General features: G+C 41.6%; 1 protein-coding gene across 16 annotated transcripts in view; it reads right to left on the reverse strand.

Annotated features, from left to right (window-relative positions):
• Nucleotides 1–17,497, reverse strand: part of Large1 (LARGE xylosyl- and glucuronyltransferase 1) — a 520,809-nt gene that overhangs the window by 33,932 nt on the left and 469,380 nt on the right. For 15 of the 16 annotated variants that reach the window (XM_035442501.1, XM_027410534.2, XM_027410533.2 and 12 more), the window contains one exon: nucleotides 7,095–7,258. In XM_035442501.1, the coding sequence (XP_035298392.1) occupies nucleotides 7,095–7,258 (164 nt within the window). The remainder of the gene's footprint in view (nucleotides 1–7,094; nucleotides 7,259–17,497) is intronic. The other variant, XM_035442500.1, reaches the window with a different exon arrangement.

The following is a 17,497-nucleotide window of genomic DNA, read 5'->3' on the forward strand; positions in this document are numbered from 1 at the left end:
TCCCCAAATAAGAATGTTGTGTTATTTCCTGTTTTGATGATATGAATAAATAGCAGTCAAGAAGAAACTTAAGGGAGTCCAGGTTTATTTTGGCTCACATTTTTAAAAAAAATATTTTTAAACATCATGGTTGGGAAGTCAAGGTGGCAGGAGTGTAAGGCAGCTGTTATATGATGTCTATAGGCAGGAAGCAGAGAGGAAAGAGGAAGTGGGGGTGAAGTAGAAAAGTTCAACTTCTGACCCAAGTGACCCTTTTCTCCAGCAGGGCTCTACCTCCTAAAGCTTCCACAGCCTTCCAAAATAGCACCAATAGCAGGGACCAAGGATTTAACCACATGAGAGACTATGGAAGACATTTTACATTCAAACCACAACAAATGTGCTCTTTTTTGTGCTGTCAAGTAATCTCTATTCCTTCCTCTTCCTTGGTCCCTCTTTGAGTCTACCACAAAGGTCCATAGTTCTTCCGTGGATGTTGTTCTTTACATCTGTTTCTTAAATATCATCAATCCCTATACAGTTTCAAATGATACAAAGCTCTGTGCATCTTTTTTGATCCCTGAACTGCAAAGATGGGGCATCGAGGACAGTCAGGTCTGGGCCAACCCAAGAAATTTCTAGAGACAAAAGTCAATTAAAAAAACTTCAGAGTTGTCAGTTTGGGAAAAGTATTAAAGTTGTATACATGTGTGTGTTCCAAATGTGACACTATCATTTTTATGATGAAAGAGCCAAGTTTTAGAGAGTGAGTATTTGCCAAATACAGAATGATCCATCCGGCTATTGGATGACTCAGAAGCTCAAAAAAATTCTCCCTTTCTGTTCTAAGTTTTCCCCCAATTCACCATACAGCACATTACTGTTGTCTGCTGCAGAGGACAAAGAAATCACTAAGGAACAGAATCTTGTCATAAGATTTGCTCAAAAAGTTTCTCTGTGAGTGATGTAGTATAGATGGGTGAGTGGTGAAAGTATTTTTCTGTCAGTGTGAATATATATTCATTGGCAATTGTTGTTGATTACAAAAGCTACATTTCTCTATCTATACTTCATGTTGACACTCTTACATGATTCAGGACTTGCCTTGGCTCATGGGACATTAGTAAACTTGATGTTAGAAGCTTTAAGTATTATTCAGGCACTTAGATTTGATTCTCAACACTCTTGGTACCCCATGATACCCCACCCCCTTTGTGACTAAAACTATAACACCTGGTTTGATAATGAGCCACATGGCCCAGGTAACTCCCCTACCCTTAGAGGACTTTCTTAGCTAACAGCAGACACTTGTAGAAATCCACAGGCACCAAGTCCAAACTTGTAGCCATGGAACAGTGAGCTCATTATGGTGGTCAGCCTAAGCTAAGATTTATGATAGTTTATTAAGCAGCAAAACATGTGATTATATTTGCTGAGATAATTGTAGGAAGTGCATGGTACAAAGCTGGACATGCAGCATGTACTCAGTCCCTGACAGCTGTAACTTCCTCATTTCTGCTTTTCAAACAAGCCTTATCCAACATTTTTGCCAATGTTCCTGGGATACTGCATAGACAAGGCTCCTCCACATCTGGGGTTTATGCACAAATAGTTGAGAAGATAATACAGAAAACAAACTGAGATGAGTTCAGATGGAACCATGCACTGGGGATGTAAAGAGCAGGAACACAGAAGAACACTCAAGGAACAGACACACAGAGCAGGCCAGGGAGGGCCCATCTGAGGTGTTGAAACTCATGACTCAATGCTATGCTGCTTCTGAAAAACCTGTGTGTTCAAATCCTAACTCTCACAGTGATAGCATTAGATTGAGGCGGGTTTGGGGAACAATTATGTCATAAGGGTGCAGCTGTTGTGACTATGGCTAATACCTTTATAAAAGAGAATCCCAACAACTCTCCCTTGAGTAGGCTGTACCCATACCTGTGCATAATTTAATAACTTAATTCCCATAACTCTTCTTTGGAAAGCCCACACCCATGCATCATTCCTTCTGAGAATCTCTCTTTATTATAATACTCATATACAAATTTGTATGAAAATATCTCTGTTAAGCAACCACTATGCTTTGGAAAGTCCTCAGAATGTTCCCCTGCTCCTTATACCACAAAGAGACTAAGTGAGAAGAAAATAATTTAGATCCAGGAAGCAACTCTCACAAGATCCTGGATATGCCAACACTTCAATCTTGGACTTCAAAACCTCTAGCACCATGGGAAATGAGTTTTTGGCATCTGGAAGTTCTTTGGAATATTCCATTTTGTTATAGTGGTCATGGTGGTCTAGATGTGGTAATACACACTTTTAATCTCAGCACTCTGGATGCAGAAAGCAAACATATCTCTATGAGTTCAAGGCAAGCCTGGTCTACAGAGCAAGTTTCAGGCCAGTCAAGGCTGCATAGTGAGATCCTGTTTCAAAATTTGAGGGAGATAGGGAAAGAGAGAGACAGATGGAGAGATAGAAAGATAGATGGAGAGAGAGAGAGAGACAGAGACAGAGAGACTTTGGGAAAGCCTCAGGGGAATAGGTTTCCCAAGAGAGCAATAGCTCTGTGTAAAGTCAGCTTAACATAGCCAAACAAGATGTCATACAAGTGAATGGGCAAGTGAATGACAGAGGAGGAAAGATGCCATGGAGGTGGGCAGATGCCTCACAGCGGCTTCAAGTGTAGCAGTTGGCATATTCTAAACATAAGATATCACCAGGGACTTTAATGGTATGATATATGTCTCAAAGATCACCAAGCTTGTCACAGGGCAAAGGAATTACTTTTCCCTCTCCAGATTAGGTATGGTGCTTTTAAACATGAGCATCCTAAGGCCCACCTTGGCACTTTATCAGAGCACATTCCTGTAGCCCTGTCTCTACAGAGGTTCTGGGAGTCTGGGTTAGGGATAAGACTCTATATTTCTAGTTATTTCTCTTCTACATTTAGAAAAAAAAAAAAACAGGAAACCCACCAGACCCATGATGTGTACAACCACAGTTACTTCTCCAACATCTTGGTCAAAGGGACACTAGAGGACAAATGTCTGTCACTGACAAGATGTGCTGTTATGGTAGATTATTTTTTTTGTCAATTTGACACAGAAGAGTGAAAGGTCAAATGAGGAACTGCCTCTGTCAGAATAGTCTTTAGGGAAGTCTGTGTGGTCATTTTCTTGATTAACAATTAAAAGGAAAAACATAGTTCACTGTGTGTGGTGCCTCTCCAGAGCAGGTGTGTCTGGGCTGTATAAGAAAGGTAGCTGGAAAGCCAAGGGGAGAAAACCAGCAAACAATACTCCTTTGTGGTTTCCGCTTCAGGTTCTTCCTGACTTTCTTCAATGATGGACTGTGCTGGGGAAATACAAACTAAACAAACCCCTCTTCTTTCCCATTTGCTTTTGGTCATGGTGTTTATTACAGAAATAGAAAGCAAACTACCCCTTTGTTCAACCCCATCTGTCAATCCATCCATTCCCACCTTCTGCCCCAATCCTGGGTGGCAGCAAAAGCTGCTGGTTCCACATTGGTGGTGGTGACACAGCTTCTGGTTGGAATTCTGGAGGTAGAGTTACTAAGTCCATGGATCATTTTCCCCAATTCAACATGCCATTCCCATAGGACCTACATCTGACTCATACTGAAGTATTTCTTAAATTAAAATTCAATCCAGGAGGCACCAGTCAACATGCTGTGTCCTAACTGGATGAGTAGGATGGGGTGGAAGTGGTTGGAGTAATTTCTGCATTGGCTTTGGTGATGCACTAATTTTTATTGCTTCCTGATACATGGTTCTCTCATGGAATTTTACAATTTATTTATATTCTCTAGGTGTTGTCCAGGTGGTAGTACTTATCACCATGCATTAGAAACTACTCTGTACTACCCTGTATCTGTTAAGCTTGGCTGTGTGTAATTTGAAAGGAAGGACACTATGGTCAGTGTTTGGGCTAACACAACTAAAGCTGGAGCTTCATGTAAGGGATTTCAAGAAAATGAGCTGCCTGGTCACTGTGGCCCAGGCTAGTGTGATTCTCCTGATGGCAGTGGGTGCAGGAGATTGGTTTGGCCAATATTACTATTGATAACAAGTGTGTACAAAAGCATGGGCCTGCACTGTAAACCCAACAAATTCTGCTATCAGTTTGTAAATCCTAAGAAGCATGGAGATGAATACCCCCCCACACACACACATACACACACAGGAAAGGGCAACTACTATTTTCTTATATCACTACTTTTTCAGCACTTTATATCATCTTATACTGTAGGATCCAAGAATAATCAATGAACATGACTTGAAAGTATCATCACACTGCATACAGTGATGCTGAAAAGGGCCATGTACCTAACTCGAATCCACATGTCTCAGAAATAGTAAGGTTGGGCTGAGTGCAGGTCTTCTTTCCCCTCTCTATTATCTCTAAATGCCTACTATCATGTTCTAGTGAGCTTCAGCTATCAACTAGATATGGCATACTGTCTTTTGAGGGATTCTCAATTGAGGAATTACATAGATCAGATTGGTCTATGGCCATGTCTATAAGGTATTCTCTTGGTTGATAATTAATGTGGGATGGCCCAGGTGACCATGGGTGGCACCATTCCTAGACAGGTGATTCTGGGCTGTATAAGAAAGGTAGCTGAGTGTGAGCCTATTGGTAAGACAGTGAGGAGCAAGGAATATTTATCCATGATTTCTGCTTTTAAGTTCCTGCCCCAACTTTCTTAATGATGAAATGTGACTCGGAAATATAAGCCAAATAAATATTTTCCCTTTCCAAGTTGCTTTTGATCAGACTGTTTTATCACAGCAAGAAAAAAATCAAACACATACACAAGTTTCCAGAAGGGTATTCAAGTCTACCCAGTGGTTCCTGACTGACAAATATATAACAAGAGCTTCCACAGATTGTATCATTCAACCCTAAACCGAACTATATAAGAATTTTAATCCTATTTCATAGGAAAAAATAGAAATCTAAGATACTGATTGAAATGCCAGAATTATCAGAAGGGGATTGAGGAAGTACATGAGACTTGAGATAGAGCTCTTTATTCTTAGGTTTAATGCCTTCTACACAGAACACACATTAAAATTCTGGTCACTCATGCTAGTATCAGTTCAGGACCTTTCGAATGTACATCAATAAAATGAACTAGGCTAGCATACTCTCATGGTCATTATAACTTTATGGATAATTACAGTAATAATATCATCATTCCCAGGTAACAACAGATAGGGAAACTGAGGCTTAGAAAGGCAAGATGACTGGTGCAGAAAGTTAAACTCAAGGTCAGAACCATTGAGAACACAGTGTCTGTCTCCTAAGGCCAGTTGTGTGTGTGTGTAAATCAGAGGTGAATGTTGAATGTATTCCTCCATATTTCTCTCACTTTACTTTTTGAGAAAGGCACCCACTTCCATTAGTTACACTCAGTAAGTGTCATTTCCAGACATCAATGAGATGTAAGCTCCCATTCAGTCCATGCTTTTGGATGGTGCTTTGTGAACCTCTGCATGTCTGGGTTCTTGTTCCTTCAGGTTTTGCACATTCTTCATCCACCCATGACTAACAATGTTCTTTAAGGAACACTCACTGTGTGTCTGGCACTGCTCTTAGCACACTGACTCACATCATTCCTAGATCAATCCCAAGGTATCTTCACGCACATCCCAGACAGGGATGTTAGGTAGCCCAACAAACAGTCCTTTTGAAATGAGGCAATATGGCACAAAGGGCACAAGGAAAGGGCAGCCGCTGGGGAGTAGGTATAACCTAAAGAGGAAGTTGTTCAACCAGTGTGAGAGTCAGCTATGTAAAATGGCTAGGTAGAGGAAAGCTGCTTATCTCTGGGACAGTGAGTTTAGGGCTTCAAATCCATTCACCTCCTGTAGAAAGTGAGGATTGCAAAATTATAAGTAACAGCTGGAGAGATGGATGGCTCAGCAATTAAGAGTATGCACTACTTTTGCAAGGACCTGAGTTTGGTTGACAATGGCCAGATCAGGCAGCTCATAACCATCTGTAACTCAGATACAGGTGATTCACCATTCCCACCATAGGCCCTTTGGACTCACCAGTTCATCTGTCCAGAAAACTCTTTTCTTAGAAATTGGTATGTCTAGATTTCTTTCTAGCTTTCTATATCTCTACATCTACAGATGTCCCTTTCTCAGAAATATTTTCCCCAATGACATTATCTCAAGAAGTTCTTCAACCTGACTGGTACGATCAATCCCAGTCCCTTCAAAGCCCTTATTGCAGTTACATTATTACTTAATTTTTTATGGATATCTATATTCCTGATCCTGGCTCAGACACTCCAAACTGTAAACAATGTCAAGACAAAGACTCTGTCTTAATTGGTTTGGTATGGAGCCTGGGTATTAATTTGTCTCAAAAGCTCCCATTGTGACTCAATTTGTTTCCTATCAGTTGACAACCAGTCTGTAACACTGTAATTGAGAAAGGGTCAGCATAATAGCAGTGCCACTGGGAAAGCCCAGTGAAGGACTGTTACATCAAGACATGTGTGAGGAAAGGTGGGTTAAATAAGAATGTCAACCATAAGTTCATATATTTGAATGATCAGTCACCAGGGAGGGGTACTTTTTTGAGAAGGATTAGGAGGTGTGGCCTTGTTGAAGGAAGTGTGTTGCTAGGGGTGGGCTGTGAGGTTTCAAAAGCCCAAGCCAAGTCTAGTGTCTCTCGTGCCTGCAGACCAGGATGCAAGTCCTCAGTCCTGTGCCTACATTAATGCCTCTGTGATGATTGTAGATTAATCCTTTGAAACTGTAAGCAAGCCCCCAATCAAATGCTTTCTCTTGAAAGAGTTGCCTTGATCATGGTGTCTCTTCACAGCAGTAATAGAGCCAAGGAGTTTACAGTGTGAAAGCCCCTTCAGAAGGCCTCACTCCTTGCTCAAGCATCTAAAAGAGGAAACACCTTCTGTGCAGCACTAGGGAGGGTAGGTACTAAGATTAATTTTAATGGGACTTAAATATTTCAAGCCCAGGAGACCATCTCTCATCCTCTGTTGTTACAGGGGATAAAGAGTATCAGTTATGGGGACTGTGTGGAGGGTGAGATCATTGATCATACCTGTCCATGGAAAGCTGAGCGACCAGGGTAACATCCGTGTTGTCAGTAGCAGGCTCGAACTCATAGTGCAGGAAGTACAGGTGGGTTCGGTGGACAGTGAAGCGCTCTCGCCGGAACTCATAGCACAAGTCATCCTCATCCAGCTCTGACAGCTGCTTCTGAAGCTTCAAAGCAAGAAAAAGGCTTGGGGACAGGAGGAAAGGCACCATGAAGCCTGCCTGTGGTTGTCTGTCCGCCGTGTGTTGGCAATTTGACAGAAAGAACTCCCATTTTATTTCTTGAGCTATCACTCTATCTTCAAAAGGTGATCAAAAAGGCAGACACCTTCATATAAGAGAGATGAGCCCTCTTGTGGCTAAAAGAGATGGTGATGCTTACTGACAAACAGCCCAGACAAATCCTCACAAACAAAACAGGGGGTTTTCCTGGAAAGTCGGTCAAATGGTGGTTTGGTTTCAATTAACTTAAAGAAGATACTTGTAGATTAGGAAATCCCAAATGGGAAGGGTTTCTGAGTGACCTGGTGCTTTAGTCACTTGAATCTTTGGGACAGGTTTAGGAGAGAAGAACCAAGCAAATGCATTGATGACACAAAACTCTTCCCTTTTATTTTTTTTAAACCTAAATTTAGTCAGGTCAACCTCTTTCTCTTTTGCCTTTTCTAACTCTATGAAAGTCTGTGTTCATTAGTAGAAAAGTTTCTGTTGTTCTATTCCTCTTCCCTAGCTCACCTACTGAAAAGAGTAGTCTAACTTGCTAGCAAGGACTTTGCATGGTTACAGGTTCCCAACCTACTATTCCCCCTTGCTGGTAAACCCACAGTACCATGTGAATGATGATGTCTGTTTAACAGAATGAAGAGCTGAAATCTCAATGTATCTGGCAAAAAGTATCTAAGACCTGGCAAAACACTATCTACAGTACTGGAAAGGGATTCACATATGTGGGCAGGGTGGGGTGAGAGTTTTGGATAGAGACATAAGAGTTTCTGGGGTATACTGTACATCCCACTGTGGTGTGTGTGTGTGTGTGTGTGTGTGTGTGTGTGTGTGTGTGTGTGTGTGTGTGTTTATCTGAGTGCACACATTTGTGAATGCTCTTCAAGCTACAGCTTTGGGCAGAGAAAATGTAGTACAAGCAGTTTGCATTTCAATAAAATTAAACTTAAGAAATAATAATATCCCAAGGGTCACACTACTGACTCTGATATTTGTCCGGTTACCTCAGCCTTCTCTATCACATAGTATCATACATTTGAATATAGAGTAAAGTTTTCATGGCTGAACTTATTAGCCTGTCTGAAAGTAATAGACTGGTTTTCAAAAAAATGTGTCTTTTTTAAAATTTCAAAAACTGATAGCATTACTCACAAGAAAACATATTAACCTGCTTCCATCAATGAAGAGCACTGTCTTGATACATTATGCCACTGTAACATTTCTCAAGAGAGTAGCAGTGGCACACATGGCACTGTAAAGTGAAGGGTAACTTTATTCCCTCCTTCCCATCTGTGGCATGGCCACACTCTATACAGTGGTGCCTACTAAAGCTGTGAGTCTGTTTCTTTGTTGTTAAAATCTAGGCTGAGCTTGAGAAAGGCTTTTGTTGCTAGAATTCAGGGGAAGCAATATCCTCTTATTCTTAGGCGAGAGGAAATGTGTGGCTCTCTAACATAGCCAGGAGCCAATACTTAGGGTAGCCTGATAGGAGAGAACAGACACCTGTGGCTGGTATACTTTGCTCAGTTGCCTACATGTGAGCAAACCCAGTTAAAACCAGAATTGTTCTAATAAATACTTCCTGTAGACCATTGCTATTAGCACTTAATGGGTGGCATGTATTCATTTTGGGGGCCAACAAATCTAGGGACAGTTCAGTTTCTGGGCCCTGTTTGGCTAATGCTCAAAGGTTCACGATATGCCTTTTGTACAACCCAGATGCCCTTGTACAACCTAGATGCAGCCATGTATTTCCAAATGCTCACTGGGCAGTCAGATGAGATTTCATGATGAGGAGGTGAGATAGAACTCTCACTCCATCAATGATTCTATTAAGGACATGAGCCCCTTTGATATGCAAAGTTACATCTGGAAGTCTCTGATGACAAGCACAGACAGCTGTCCTACCCATCACCTCTACCCTCTGCAGGTTCTCTATTAATGCTTCTCAGACTTGATTTTCCTTCTGCCTTTCTGTGACTTCCTTGAGCATCACATTTTTCCCTCTTGGCAAAGTGCTCCCTCACTGGACTCTTTTCTACCCTCTGTTTAACTTTCATGACAGTATAGATATTCCATTTCTGAGACATCACTGAAGGCCCTTCCAGGACAGCTGTTCCAGTTCTTCTCTAGACTTGAAGAGTTGCTTGCAAACTCCATGAAGCACTTGTCAATTTGAACTGCAATTATTTAAAGGCATCCATTACAAGGTTGTCTCCCACTTTATGCCCAGTGCATAATAAAATGCTCAATAGCTACAGGTTATATGAACAAAAAGATTTGCTGAGTGCCATTTTCCTTTGTTTCCTCTTGTTTTATTCACAGAAAGTAATCAATTAGTTTATTGTTAAGCCTATTATTTTCACTATTTGCACTCAATGGTCTTTGATGGCAGAACTGGTTTTAGAAAGCAAGCAGATGCACAGTAGGTGTTCATCTTCACAGGTACTTAACTTATCCTCTTCCAGACACTGTCAGGGACAGCCTTGTAAACCTCACCTAACAGCAGAGAGAGCAGCTTCAAATTCCTGAGGTCCCTTAGGCTGCTCACATTTGTATCCATGTGTACCCATCACTCTCTAGGGAACATGCTAATTTGGACTCAGGTGAAGATTCTGATACAGTGAAGAGACTAGGGTTACTGGCCGGATCCCCCTACCTCATGTGAGTGGATGGCTTCTTATTAACTTTTCTGAACTCTGATTTCCTCAAGTATGAGGTGGGGTGGCAAAGGTAACTACAGGGCATGAAGGGAGATGCTGCAAGTGCAGAGTGCAGGGCTTGGAGTCAGGGTGTAATTCATTCAACATCACCTGTTAACACTATTAGGAAATAAGCTAAGCCCCTGAAGACAACTTTGGGCAAGGGCCCAGATTTGGGAGAAGGGTGTTCACTGATTTTGCTAGGCAGGTCAGCAAGTAAGATATTGGAGTGTTTCTGCCTCCTTAGCACTAAGATTAAGAATGTATGCCACACACTTGGCTTTTTACATAGCTACTGAATCAAACTCAGATCATGATGATTGTTTTGCAAGCACCCTAAGGTCTGAGGCATGTAATGACTCATTTTCTGTCCCACCAGCTCCCATATAATGACACAGAGGGTTATTATTAATTATGAAATCTTGGCCTTAGCTTAGGCCTGTCCCATTAGCTCTTATAACTTAACATGCTTTTATTAATCTATGTTTTACCACATTACTTTTTTCCTTTCGTTCATTCTGTATGATCCACTCCCTCCATGTTTCATTGGCATCTCCTCTGTGCCTTGAAGTTGGCATCTTTCTCTACCTGGAAGTTCCACCTATACCTTCTGCCTAGCTATTGGCTATCCAGCTCTTTATTAAACCAATAAAGCAGTATATTTTCACACAATGTACAAATATCCCACAACACCCACAACAGAGACATCTCCCCAGTCTGGTTCTTTTAATTTTTTATGTGTATAATCATTTTCCAGCATGTATGTATTTACATCACATGCATACTTGGTGCCTATGGAGATGAGGAGAGGGCATTAGAAGCCCCTCAGTTGGAATTGCAGAAGGCTGTGGACTATTATGTGGGAGCCAGTAATTGAACTCAGGTCCTCAGGAAGAACTGCCAGCTTTCTTGATCACTGAAGCCATCTTTCCAGTCCCTTTTCCTGATTCTTGAATGACAGAAGTATTAAAAAATTAAACTAAGCTTAACTAGAATATGCCTAGAAACCATTGTTACCTCCCTGGAGGAATTTTTACTAACCAATGCTTTCCTTTCCTCTCTCTTCCACACTGTAGTTGAACAGATTACCATTCAGAAAGACAACATTTGCAAACTCCTTAAAGGAGTGGGGTTGGCTTTCTCTTCCCTTGGTTTTGCTTTGTGGCTTTAATGTATTGACAAAGACACATGGCTTATGCTTTTGTGTAGAGAATGGAGAAGTATGCAAGGATGTTTGCATGTGAACTTGTAGAAACAAACATCCTCCTTTGATGAGTTTTCAAATAAGTATCTTACTTACTCTGTGTGGCAATGCTATTAGTGACCAAGTAGTGGTATGTACGAGGGCTTCACTTATCCTTACATGGACCAAGGGAAAAGAATTATCAAGGTAATGGCTCTAGGAGATACTTGCTAAAGCACCCATAGAATGAATTCTAAAGGCAAGAGCCGTACCCCATTCAAATTAGAGACCCTAAGTCCAAGCACCTTGTAAGCTATAAAAGCCTCTGTTAGTATCAATGATTACTTCATGATAAGAAAGGGAGTGGCCATCAAGAAAAGTGCACCCAGAACTACCAAGGTATAGCTAGCTCTGCTACAGGGAGGGTTGGTTTGCATTTCTGTAGCATGTGTCCTGTTTTATAAAATTCATGGTATGATCTGAATCCCAAAACCACTTATGGCCATCATTGTGCTTATGGGAGAGGGCCTAGAAGGTGTTATTGTCTAGCTGACACACATGTATACTAAGACACATCTGTCTGTGAGACTTCCAGGTACACAGATGCCAACTGAGTGTTAGTATTACCTTTACCATCATCATCACCGTGGAATGCACCTATACTGATACGGATAGAGCACCTGCTCAGTGCTGGGTGTTGGTGGCCAAGATAATGTTTCTGGGTGCACTGACTAGACTCACATTCTAGATTCCTTAGGGACACATCTCTTATTCAAAGAAGAAAACCAAGGCTGCTGACCTCCACCCAGAAGATTTCACACTACACAATTACTTCTTCCCCAGAATGGATGTGAGCTTCAAATGGGATGGTAGAAAACATAATATACCTTGAACAAAGCAGGCAATTAAAAAAAGAAAGGTATATATTATAAGGTCCCAGCAAAAAACAAACAAATAAAATCCACCAGAAAATCAGTAAAAGGAAACATTACAAAATTAACCAAGATTTTTCTGTGAGTGATAGATTCAAAGATAGATTTTATTGCTTCTATATACCTTCCTGTAGTTAAAAAATTATCTGCAATTTTCCCTAACGAGCTAATGCATGTAGGTGTGCTTTGTGAACTGTAGAATGTTGCATGGACTTAAAAATGATATTATGATTGCATTACTTATATTGTCAAATTCTAATGTTGGATGGATTACTGCTGACTGTATGGCTGATGTTGTCTCAGGAGGAACATACCAGCTGCATAAATACAGTGTCTCCTTCACCCAGGATTTCTGAAATGTCCCCAGGAAGACACTGGGCTGGAGGGAGTGCTTTCATTAACAGGCTTGAAGGCTACTTGTACCCTTTTCTCTAGCCACAGAACTAAACATGGCTCCAGCAAGTCAGTGACAGAAACAAAAGATGTGTTTCTTCTGAGAAAAAATGCATTTGCTAAATTGTTTCTTTGGGCAGCCAGCTGGGTACAGGTAGAATTTAACTCAAGGGAAAATGGCCCTTTAAGCAGTTTGCAATTCTGTTCTGCCTTCCCATTCCTAAGGATGATGGTCTAGATTTGTCTTTGAGCTCCTGAATCTGAGGGTTCAGTGGAAGACTGTTCCTAGCTCTAGCTAAAGGGACTTCTCTTTACAGTAGGGTAAAGAAACAAGTGAGATTATGTTGATATCTAAAAAACAACCAAATAACTCTAACCCTCATTTTCTCTTTTTAAAATTAATTTTTATTTAAATAAAAAACAATCTTATTTTACGTACCAATCCCAGTTCCCTCTCCCTCAAATCCTCCCATCTCCCCAACAACCCCTATCTCACTCCCCCAGGGAGGGCGAGGCCTTCCATGGGGGAATCATCAAATCTGTCACATCATTTGGGGCAGAACCTACGTCCTCCCCCATGTATCTAGGCTGAGACAATATCTCTCCATAGGGAATGGGCTCCCAAAGCCCATTGGTACACTAGGGATAAACACTGGTCCCACTGCTAGAGGCCCCATAGACTGCCCAGGCCCCCAAACTGACACCAACATTCAGGGGGCCTGGTTCAGTCCTATGCTGTTTTCTCAGCTATCAGTCTGGGGCCCATGAGCTCCCCCTTGTTCAGATCAGCTGTTTCTATGGGTCTCTCCAGCCTGGTCTTGACCTCTTTGCTCATCACTCCTCCCTGTCTACAACTGGATTCCAGGAGTTTAGCTCAGTGCTTAGCTGTGAATCTCTGCATCTGCTTCCATCAGTTACTGGATAAAGATTTCATAATGGCATTTAAGCTAGACATCAATCTCATTATAGGGGAAGGCATTTAAGGTAGCCTCTGCACTATTGCTAAGAGTCTTAGTTGGGGTCATTCTTGTGGATTCCTGGAGATTTCCCTAGTACCAGATTTCTCATTAAACCCATAATGGTTCCCTCTATTAAGGAATATCTTTTCTTGCTCTCCTTCTCTGTTTTTCTTCCAAATCCACCTTTCTGATCACCCATGTTCTCCTTTCCCTCCCTTTCTCCCATCCTCTTTCTTCTACCTTCCCCCCTCTCTGTGTGCTCCCAATTTGCTCAGGAGATCTTGTCCCTTTCCCCTTCTCTGGGGGTCTCTTAGGGTCCTCCTTGTTTCATAGCTTCTCTGGGGTTATCCTTTACTTTATGTCTAATATCCACATCATGTTTTTCTTTCAGTGTCTGGGTTACCTCACTCAGGATGGTTTCTTCTAGTTCCATCCATTTGCCTGCAATTTCAAGATTTCATTTTTGTTTTCAGCTGAGAAGTAATCCATTGTGTAAATGTACCACATTTTCTTTATCTATTCTTCAGATGAGGGCATCTAGGTTACTTCCAAGTTCTGGCTATTACAAGAAATGCTGCTATGAACATAGTTCAATAGATGTCCCTATGGTATGAATGTCCATCCTTTGGGTATATGCCTAAGAGTGGAATTCCTGGATCTTGAGGTAGACTGATTCCCATTTTTCTGAAAAATTGCCATACTGCTTTCTAAAGTGGCTGTACAAGTTTACATTCCCACTGAAGGGACAAGCTCCCCATTTTGGCAGCCATAACAGCTGAACACGTGCTTGCCTGACCATGTCTTGGTCCCTAGGAGGTTAGATGCCTGCCTCGTGGCAAGGGACCGATCAGAAGTTAGTTGGTGGTGCTATGCTTTATGGCTCTTGGTGTGCTTTACGGACAAGTGCACAGCAATGACATGCAGAGTATAGCAACCACCCTGGAGGGCCTATGGGCCATAACAACCAGTTGGCCAATCAACACAAGGCAAACTCTCCAAGCCTGGAGGCACACCAATCCTGAGCCTGTGTGTACCCCTAGACACTCCCCTTACACTGCCCTATAAGATCTCTATGCAGACGCTTCAAGCCGTCTTTCCTAGCCATCCGTCATGGTGGATGGATGAAAGACCAGAGCTAACATGGGGTTAGCTCATTAAACAACTACAATAAAGCCTCGTGCAGTTTGCATCAAGCTTTCGACTTTGCCTGGTGATTGGGGTGGCCGAGGTCCTGGGCTGAGATCCTGGAGGCCTGAGCTTCTGGGGGGTCTTTCATTACCAGCAATGGAGGAGTGTTCCCCTTCTTCTACACCCTCTTCAGGAAAAACTACTAGTATTTTTGATTTTAGCCATTCTGACAAGTGTAAGATGGTTTCTCAAAGTTGTTTTGATTTGCATTTCCCTGATGGCTAAACAATCAAACAGGTGAAGGAAACAATTCTAACCCTCATTTTCAATGGGACCTTAAGACTTTAAACAAGTCACATTGCAATAGTAGAACAAAGGGTTTGATCTTCACAAAGAGTCTTTGGAAAATCAGCAGGGTGCCTCTCTGAAGGCTCTACCATCTGAAAGGTTCAACCAAGTGTTCAAGGTTATATGGTCAGTAAACAAAGCAGTTAGGACTTAACCTAAGGACATTTCCTCTATGTTGTTGGAGTCAGCATATCACTATCATGTTAAGACAAGTGGTCTCTGAGTTTTTTTCTAGCTCTAATCATCCAGCTAGATGGTTCTGTGTCTATTTAATAGTGACATTTCTCTCCTAGTTGTCCTTGGCCGAGTTACTTTGGCTTCCTCTTCCAGGAATTCTACATTCTAAGGAAAAGCCATACCAAAGGCTGGACTTGACAGTACACTGGATAAGGGGAGATGATCTCAAGTTTGAGGCCAGCCTGGACTGCATAGTGAGACAATGTTGCAAGGGAAAAAAGTTAAAGTGCACTTAAAACATTAAGATATTAACTCATAAAAACCCTTTCCTTAAATTCATACATCAAAATATCTGGTGCCTTCAGCTAATACCAGAATGTCCTTATTTTTTTTTTTAAATCTGTCCATCGACTTACACTTATTCAAAAGATGTGAATTGTTACTGTGTTTAAATTGCAGCAAGTATGCAATCATGAAATCTCAACAATATGTTTAACAAGATCTGCATAATGACATGTCTAACATAAATGGTCATCTCTAAACACATGTACATAGGAACAATACTAAGATAAATGTGGGCTCAGAAGGTTGTGTATGCAAACACACACACACACACACACACACACACACACACACACACACACACTGTTATAATTACAGAAGAAGTGGTGATGAATATGAGAGTGAGTAGGACAGGGGAAAGGGAGGAATTGGAGAAGAAGAAAGAGTGGAAATGGTATGTGAAAGGTTCAGGCTTTAATGCTTATTGGCAATATCTCTTTAAGAGACAGACCCTGCCCCCTGATAACAGTCAGGGCATGCACAGGAAAATGTGCTACATCATCACCACGTCACACGCCACGCATTACGGCCTGCTGAGGACTCTGGGCATGCTTGGAACCTCAGTACGCATGTGAAGTCTTCCCTTTAAAAGTCCCAACTTCCCTGCTGCTTCTCTTTACTCTCTACTTTTTTTCTCTCTCTCTGCTCACTTCTGCTTCTCTCTCTCTTCTCCTATCTACTCGAGATCTCTAAGGAAACCGGTCACGGTGGTCAGCCATTACCCCTGTTCCTCTTCTCTCTTAGTCTCCCTACTCTGCCGGGCCCATATAAAAAAACTAGTCAATATGTCTCATCTTGTGTCTTTTTCTCTTTTTCTTAAAAAACATAACAGTATGTATATTGTGTTGTGTAAAAGGGCCAAGAAAGAACACCCTGACTTGACCCTGAGACCAGGGCCAATGACCTGACTCTGACTTGACCACAAGATTAGGACAAAGGAAAAAAATACATACTGGCCCTGGATTGATCTCAAGCAAGAGACCAGGGCAAAGAAAACAAAAATAAAAGCAAAACCACCAATCCATGAGTTTCAAGATCAGGCCAAAGAATCCCACCAATTCCCAAGAATGCCCCCAAGATCAGGCCATATACTTCCTACAATCCCAGGATACCTGGGAAAGTCACTACCATCATCCATTCCAAGAAAGTCTATATAACACATGTCTTCTGCTCAATTCTCTGCTGTTTCATGCCTGAGCAGAAGCAGCGACCCTCCCGATAAATCTCTTGTGTGAAGTTTGTTATGTGGTGTGACTTTGTGGTATTCAGCTTCTGATACATGCCCTTCAGACCTGTAATACTTGCACTGGAGTAGACTTTCCACCCAGAGCTGTAACATTTACAAAATGAACTTATATTTCCCCAGAGAAATCTAGGGCTTCATGGAGGTCAGAAATAAGACAGAAAGAGTTTTGCTACTAAACCTGGAGAAGAGCCATATGCCAATTATGAAATGTCACTTGGATTTTTCTGCTCAGGATGTTGAATCACTCTATAATTGCATGTATTACTTTACCAGGCACAAGCTACCTAACCAGCAAGTAATAAAGACAAAGTTCAATGGACCAAAGAAGGAATCTCAAAGGCCGCTTGAGGGTTCTTTCTTCCTGATGTCTTGGAACAACAAACAAAAATACTGGTGGGTAAGGAATAAGAATGTTGCTCACACTTTCAAATTACTTTGTCTTTAAAGGGAATTCATACTCACTATTTGTTTCCCCTTAACACTTGTATGAGGTGGTAAGGAAGAATCCTGCTGCCCTCAGATTAAAAATTAAGAAAATGTGAGTAAAGCATTTACCACACAAGTACATGGACCTGAGTTTGTATATCCAGCATCTAAATAAAATACAGAAATGATGGTACCCATCTGTGACAACAGTGTTGAGGGACAAGGCAGTTGGATCCCTGAACTCCAGGCCTAGTGAGAGATTCTGTTCCAAAAAATGAAAAGGGAGAGTAATAGAGAAGGATATGCAGAGTATAACACCGGCCCACACAGCGCATACACACACACACAC

This window comes from Cricetulus griseus, chromosome 3 (genome assembly GCF_003668045.3).
Source record: "Cricetulus griseus strain 17A/GY chromosome 3, alternate assembly CriGri-PICRH-1.0, whole genome shotgun sequence".
NCBI lineage: Eukaryota > Metazoa > Chordata > Mammalia > Rodentia > Cricetidae > Cricetulus > Cricetulus griseus.